This window comes from Chenopodium album, chromosome 26 (assembly GCF_948465745.1).
Source record: "Chenopodium album chromosome 26, dcCheAlbu1.1, whole genome shotgun sequence".
NCBI classification, from domain to species: Eukaryota; Viridiplantae; Streptophyta; class Magnoliopsida; order Caryophyllales; family Amaranthaceae; genus Chenopodium; species Chenopodium album.
In genome coordinates this window covers 7968885-7976981 of record NC_137859.1, presented here as the reverse complement: position 1 = coordinate 7976981, position 8097 = coordinate 7968885, and the positions used below count along the sequence as shown (strand labels likewise).

Sequence of the window (8097 nt, the reverse complement as noted above, 5' to 3'; positions counted from 1 at the left end):
GTGGGTTCAGTACCCTCTTTGCAACTTTTGAAACATTAGTACTCTCTTTGCAACTTTTGGCAAACGTTAGTACCTTCAATTTGTATTTACTCCTTAACCACTCCCAAGGTTTCCAAACCCCATACTTCATGGGTTTGAGGTATGAGTTTAAAAATCATATTTTTGACAACCAAACATATGGTATGGGTTTTGGTCATTCTAAACACATACCTCATACCTATAGTCCGCGAACCAAACACCCCCTTAGAGGTATCAAAACTTGATCCGACATGAAACGATCTGAAAAAAAAAAAAAAATCAAATTTGACATGTGTGGACCCGACTTGAATTTAACATAACTCAAATTTAAAATAAGCTCTATCCAACCCAATTCGATCCGACCTCACCAAACTCGACCCGAACGTCCGATTTGACTCCCGTAAATCCGTAATAACTCGAGGTCTCGATCCGGATTCACCTAAAACTCACGAGGCTCCATGGGCCCAAACATCAAACCCACATCGGTTCATTCGGTTGTTGTTTCAATTTCTCACTCAAACTAAATTAAAGAACTCCTGTTTCTATCATCTTCCTCTTTTACTCAACTTCTAAATCTTTCTAAAATTTCTTGTTGGATTTGTTAAAATTTCAAGCAAACTTCATACTCCATCTTCAGATTCATCACAATTCTCCAGTACAACACATATCTAATTATATATAAGCGATAATCAATCTGTAAATTCAATTATCGCAATATCTGCTGCAAGAAATTGACGAAAATCTGTTGAATTAGCGAATGAAGGAGAAGAAACAATCGCCGATGCTCAAAATGTGATAAAATTTGATTCATCTTTCAAATTTAATTGAACTTTTTATACTGTTTGAGTATAAATTCTAATTATTGATGAGTTTTATGAATGAATTTGATCAATTTGAAATTACTGAAGCAGGTTGAATGAAGAAGAAGTTGCCATTGATGCAATTAAGCATGCTTTGAAAGCGCTTCGGAAGCGGCATTTGGCGGAAGAAGGTGCTCATGCTCCGGCGATTACCGCTATTGCTAGACCTCTAATTTATCAGGTCAAACACTTAACTTCTTGCAAAATTCTATTTCTGGTTATTTTAGGGTTTTGAATTTTATTCATTTTTATTTATAATTGTGTTAATGTGTGTATTGACGAGAATTAAGCTGAAAACAAGAAGATGGACTTGTTTGGTTAATATGGTTATTAATATTGATGTTGGTTGGTTCAATTGGCTTGTTTGACTAATCAGACTATTAGTCAATTGGTAGCATTTGCTGTTTGTAGTGATATTGAATTGTACAAAATGACTGACATTTTTACAATCATTCAAAATCAGAAATTTTATGAAACAGAAGTAGATATGCTCCAGCCAAGTTTTGCATTTATAGTTTTTTATTGATGGAAAAATTATTTTGCAAACAAAGTTTTTGGGTTTTTGACCTCGTTATATGGTAAACCAGCATAAAATCTAGCTTAAAGCCATTTGCTAAACAAGCCTGTTATGCAGCTTGGGCCTAGATATGTTGTTTGATGATTTGATGAGTAACTTGATTAGATTAGTGATGACAAAACTTAATTCCTCTGTTTGATTCTAGGTGTACCAATATTACTTAGTTATGCTAGTATTATTATTGTCCTGTTTTTTGGGGGGAGTTTCTTTTTTGATCTAGCTTCAATGGCAAGTCTTATGTGCTTGATGGGTTTGCTGAATAGTCGGGCATACATCAACAAGAATTGGGTTAGATATGCCTTTGCAAAATTATCTTGGGTGTGGAAACTTCTGCGTACATTAATGAGTTAGACCTACTGTAATGGGTCCCTGCTTGGTCTATAAAGTATATGGTTTCAGCTTTATTTGAATGAACTTACAGGTTTTGCATAACTGTCTCCTATTATTTCATTTCCTTAAGTAACTGAATGATTTCATCTACTCTTTAAGGGCTCAGAATGGAAAGAGAAAGCTGAAAATTTGGAGCTTGAACTTCAGCAATGTTACAAAGCTCAATCTCGACTATCTGAGCAGCTTGTGGTCGAAGTCGCTGAGGGGCGGTCTGCCAAAGCTTTGATTCAAGAGAAAGAAACTGCTGTAGCTAACTTGGAAAAGGAGGTTACTCAGCTCAGGTTAACCTCTTGTGCTTTCCACTATAATTGTCTGCCTTTTTATTTCTGAATTTTCTGTACTTTGCATGGATATTGAATCGATGTTTACATAATGCTTTAGCGATGAGAACTCTGAGTTGAAGAAACTATTAGATGAGAAGATTAAGGGTGAAGAATTGCTGACAAGTGAGAACCAAGAGCTGAAAAAACAACTTGATGAGATGAGTATGAAAGCAAAAAATGCAGAAGCTGAGAATAAGATGTTGGTTGATCGTTGGATGCTCCAGAAAATGCAAGACGCTGAACGTCTTAATGAGGTATCTTATTCCTCTCTATAGTTTTTCTCAAGAGGAAATGAAATATTGAATTTGATTAAGAGCCGGGCAGGGTTTATTTGGTAGCTGTGTTGTGATTTGTATCAACTGCAGAATGAATCAGACTTTTTTTATTGCCACATTTTTTAAAATCCCTGTAAGGATACTGAAGTATGCAAAGGTTTGTTAACTAAACTTATCAAATTTAATTGACCATGAGTAGTTCAAGATCATATTAAGCCACGTAGTTGTTCGAAATTATTGTACAACTGTGAAGATGGAAACTTTGAAAGATCATAGTAACTGCTTGAAACTTTCAAAACTTTTATATTATGACATTATTTTAGACTTTTTTTTTCATGCATGATCAATTAACTTGAAATAATCAGTGAGAGCTCTACCTACCCACTTTAATGGTGTGGTTCATCAAGCTTAGAGGTTGGTAAATACTTTGTAAAGTCAACCTTTCAACTTTCAGAAATAGGACTCATGCTCATGATGATGGCTGTGCTTCTGTGAGTGTATGGCTGTGCTTCTGTATTGTTTAAGTGCAATCTTAGTCACTAAATCTCTGATGAGTAGAGTGAAGAAGTTTCACTTGTGATTGGAATTGAAAAAAATTTCTACTTTAGGAAGTGAATCAATGACAGTTTAATGGTTTAGTTGCAGTTGCTGCCTTGCTGGACAAAGTATATGGGTTTGTGCTGTCCTGTCTGTTAATGTCTAGTATTCTTTTATTTTTATTTATTTATTTATTTATTCTTTTTTTTTATTTAGCCTGTCAACTGCAGCTTCTGTGATAAGGCTTGATGTTGTTGAAACACTCTAGCCTCCTTATCTATCTGGGTACCACATTATCAGCTTATTGATTTAAAAAGGAGCTACTTCTGCTGTTAATTGAAATGTTTGTTGCTGAATGCTGAGCTTTTTGTCTGATGGGTAGCTTTTCGCCAGTGTACATAGTCCCACAATTTGCTCCTTTTGAGTATTATATCATGCATTCGTGCTTTTTAAGAAAATGGACACATAGCAGTTCACTGGAGGATGAGAGTGGGTTTTTGTCAGGCCTGTTTAAGTTGATGGAAACAAGCAAAACTAAGCCTGTAAGCATGAGAAACTTGGTACAATGCATATCACTGAGAGATATGGGTGTAGTGGGATCTCTTGAACAGCTATAATTTAAGAATATAGTATCTTGAAAGGTTTCTGGTGATCCGGTCTGAGTTTGAAAAGCGCATTTTCAAATCTTATAGTCAATCTAATCCTTGCTGATGTGTTGTGCTGGACCATAAGCACATACAACTATACAAGTGCCAGAGATATTGATGTGTCTTTTGATGATTATAATTATGAATCGAGTCAATATGGAACCTTTTTTTTGTGATTTGTCAAAGAATTAGGAAATGTTAATGTGAAGTTTTCAGCGCTTCCTGTACTTTATATGCAAAGACGATGGACCATAACCTGTTGATTAAGGTGAAGAAAGGATGACATGTGATGAAGTGTTCCATTTTCATGTTGTTTGTTATGAAATTCTAGAACCAATACTTCAATTGTATTATTTCCTCAAACTTGTTCATTTTCGGGCATCGGAATCGAAAAATAAGTGACTGGTCTGAGTGTATCACTTGTAGCATTCATCAACTCCTCCGCTGCTCTTTGCAAATACTGGCAAGTGGCATGATTTAAGGACTGGAAAATGTTGGCAACCTTCCACATGTCTCAATAAATTAGTATATTAACGATTCATCACCTTCAGATGAGTAATTGCCTTATAAGAAAAAAGTTATAACTGTCTCTGTTAACTTCTAAACATCTTGTGTGTGACTCACTAGATGCTTTCCTTAATCTTTTCCTGTGGTTTTAGTGTCTGTAGTAGAAGTTTCATAGATCTATTCAATGTGCATTATACATTGAAGGACAGAGAACTCCTAATTAATTTATTAAACTAACCATAATGAGTTCCTATTATACCTGATGGAAAAGGTTATGAACTGTCTCCATTGAAATATATCTCATCTGTGACTATTACTAGATGCTTTCATTAATCTTTTCCTGTGGTTTCATTGCCTATAGTAGAAGTATCATACATCAGAATTGCTAGTCAATCTGCTTTATATACATTGAAGGACAGAGAACTCCTAAGTCCGTCCTAACTCCTAACCAAAATAAGCTGCTGTCAAGCTCTAAACTAACCAGATAATGTCATCAATTAGCTCCTATAAATTGTTTGAAGTATCTACATCAGGGCTCAGGAGAGGACTTTGAATGTATTCTCACTATCAATGTCAACTTTTTTAGCTCCTACGTCCTGTTGCCATCATTATTCAGAATATCTAATATTTATTTACTGAGATCTTATGTTATATTCATTTTGATTTAGGCAAATTCTCTTTATGAAGACATGCTTCAACAACTGAAGGCTAGCAGCATACAACAACTTGCTCGCCAACAAGTTGATGGTGTAGTTCGTCAAAGTGAGGAAGGTGCCGAGTATTTTGTGGAATCAACTATTCCTACAACTTGCAAGAATAGAATTCATGCTCATGATGGTGGCTGTGCTTCCATATTGTTTGAATACAATTCCAACAAACTGATCACTGGAGGACAGGATCGTTCTATTAAGATGTGGGACACAAGCACAGGATCATTAAGTCATACTCTTTATGGTTGCTTAGGTTCTGTTCTTGATCTCACTGTCACAAATGATAATAAAACTGTTATAGCTGCCAGTAGCTCAAATAACTTGTATGTTTGGGATGTCAGCTCGGGCCGAATCCGACATACACTTACAGGACATACTGATAAAGTCTGTGCAGTAGATGTGAGCAAAGTATCCAATCGACACGTTGTCAGTGCAGCATACGATCGAACTATAAAAGCTTGGGATTTGCAGAAAGGTTATTGCACTAATACAATCATTTTTCCCAGCAATTGCAATGCTGTTTGTTTCAGTATGGATGGAAGAACAATATGCTCAGGTCACGTCGATGGCAATCTCCGGCTTTGGGACATACAGACAGGGAAGCTTCTAAGTGAAGTTGCTGCTCATTCTCTTGCTGTGACATCAATCTCTTTGTCTCGAAATGGAAACACAATTTTGACCAGTGGGAGAGATAATGTGCATAATCTGTTTGATATGAGAACACTTGAGGTTTACAATACATTAAGGGCAAGTGGAAACAGAGTGGCATCTAATTGGAGCAGATCCTGTATTAGTGCCGATGACAATTATGTTGCTGCTGGATCTGCCGATGGATCTGTACATATCTGGTCAATACAGAAGGGAGATATAGTCAGCACTCTTAAGGAACACGGATCTTCTGTTTTGTGCTGTGCTTGGAGTGGTCTAGGAAAGCCTTTGGCGACTTCTGACAAGAATGGAGTTATTTGCACTTGGGTGTGATACATTTTACATCAGTTTATCACATTATCGCGTCTAGTGGTTGTTTTTGATGGTGAATTTTATTCATTTCATCGGAACTGATTGGCGTGCTTAATAGTTAGACAGGGGTAGAGGGTATAATTATGAAATGCTATGATTTCTTCTTGCAATGTACAGTTCATTTCTTCTTCCTGTGGAATGTTATGTTTTTTGGCTGCAAGGTACAGCTTTCATATCTTCCCTGTTCTGTTTTTCAGCTGTACAATGTATCGGTTTTCTGTTTCTTGTTTTCAGTGAAAGAAGAAAAAAGGGGGGTTACAGGAAAGTCCGAAAGTGGAAATTATATCTTCAATCATATTGGAATATCAAAATGTAAATATTTCACTGGTTTGTGATAAATTTTTTATGTTTCTCAAGGGCATGACGAAGTAATATAGAGTTAAATTTGTCTAATTTCATCAAGTGTTCTAGTGATGGCCTTTTTTGATAAAATATGAAGATTATTCTTACATTCATTTTATTTTAATATGATCTTTGGGTTATCTTAATGAATACTTAAGATGTCAATGACGTCTCTCCTTTAATATATAAAAAGTACCTTAATAAAATTACTTACGGAGTATCATTTAAACAAAATCGTGTTTGAGTTCTTCCAAAAAAAAAAAAAAAGAAAAAAAAAAAATCGTGTTTGAGTTTCTACCATTCTTGAAATTCACATGATAGTATGATACCCAATCTATAGTATTATCATCCTATATTAGATTAGTTGCAATATTCGCATTTATAATACTACTAACAATTTTATAATTTAAGCTTATTCACTAAATAATTCAAGCTCCCGTCAAAAAAAAAAAAAAAAAAAAATTCAAGCTAAGAATAGTCAAAAATACATTTTGACAAGCATATCAATTAGTCAATATGGTATAACTAAAAAAAGGAGCAATTATATAAAGACATGTTCATTGCACGGGGTTAATAGCTACTCGTACCGTGGTACTCATATCTTACTATACACTCATAAATTAAAAGTCGATAATGTGGCTTATTAAAGTTATACAGTAACTTATTCATAAAATTATAATATCATTGGAGATGACGGCTAATATTAGTAGTGTTTTACACGTCCATGCAACCTTGATAATAACGATCATGTGCCCTTCTTTAACCTTCAAGCCAAAGATTAAACCTTTTTAGTCAAAAAATAAAACTTTACATTCTGATGGTATATATCACGCTATAAAAGTTCCAAATTATTTTTTTTACAAAAGTTAGCATGTACGCCGACTTGGTTGGCAAAACCTTACAATCTTCACAATTCCACACTCTATCGTAACATAAATTTAGGACCTCTAGAAGAATGCTCAAATGATTTGCGATAGCTTCATCATACTTGTTTAGTCAATTATGGGAACACTTAGCTTAAACGCAGCACATTCCCTAGAATTATGAATTTCGGCCTCGGCTTTGGAAGTATAGGCTTGGCAAAGAAATCCATAGGGTTAATAAAGGAGCGGCTTAACTAAAAGTTGATACCAATGGTTGAAGCCCATGATTGGTTTATAGATGAAATTCGAATCAGTGATTTTTATACCACGTTGGCTCTTGATACCATGGTATAGAACTAACTCAGTCAAAAACTTAAGCTAATGATGAAAATTCAAGATCGGTTTATATACTTTATCACATAGTCGTACCAATACTCAATTTGATTCATCTAACTTACAATCATAAGGGAATAAATAAGGTTTCGAGTAAGACATGGTTCACCATTTTACAAAATTTCATTACATTTAAAATGAAAAACAAAAGAAACGGGCATGTATTAAATTGACATTTACAAGTGTGCACCAACTAAATAATTTTAGATCTACCTCGACTTATAATATCTATCATAATAAACTAATTAACAATAGAATCAAGAGCCAATTTGAATCAACCCAAATTAGAAGCTTGTCCACGTATTACCATATCTAAGCTCAATTAGTCAAAACGGTCCTCATGAGATAGGGAATTAGACTAATTAGTTTTACTATACATGTACATAGCATGAAAGGCAAGAAACCTTTAGAGAACATATTCTTGACCAATAATGATTCTGTTCAGATTCAACCTTTGAAGCTAAAAACACTGGCCTCAAATTCCAATAAAATTTTATTAAAATATAATTAAAATGTACATATAAATAAGTTTAATGTAAGATTTAAGTCTCAGTCATTTCATATTTTGTTGTGTTCTAAATTAGAATTTCAGTTGAAGAAGTCATTACCGCCCAACACACTACGCTTTTCTTGTT

The 8097-nt window shown here is 34.6% G+C and overlaps 1 protein-coding gene across 2 annotated transcripts; it reads left to right on the top strand.

Moving 5' to 3' along the window:
• Positions 1-472: 472 nt before the first annotated feature.
• Positions 473-6240, top strand: LOC145617532 (autophagy-related protein 16-like). Of its 2 annotated transcripts, none has more exons than XM_081672242.1 (5): positions 473-810; positions 927-1059; positions 1945-2126; positions 2227-2422; positions 4803-6240. In XM_081672242.1, exons 1-5 carry the CDS (start codon positions 776-778, stop codon positions 5823-5825), a joined length of 1569 nt encoding a protein of 522 aa, XP_081528368.1. In that variant the 5' UTR covers positions 473-775; the 3' UTR covers positions 5826-6240. The 2 variants fall into 2 exon arrangements, with proteins under 2 accessions (XP_081528368.1, XP_081528369.1); XM_081672243.1 differs by having other exon boundaries at positions 474-810; positions 930-1059.
• Positions 6241-8097: the final 1857 nt, after the last annotated feature.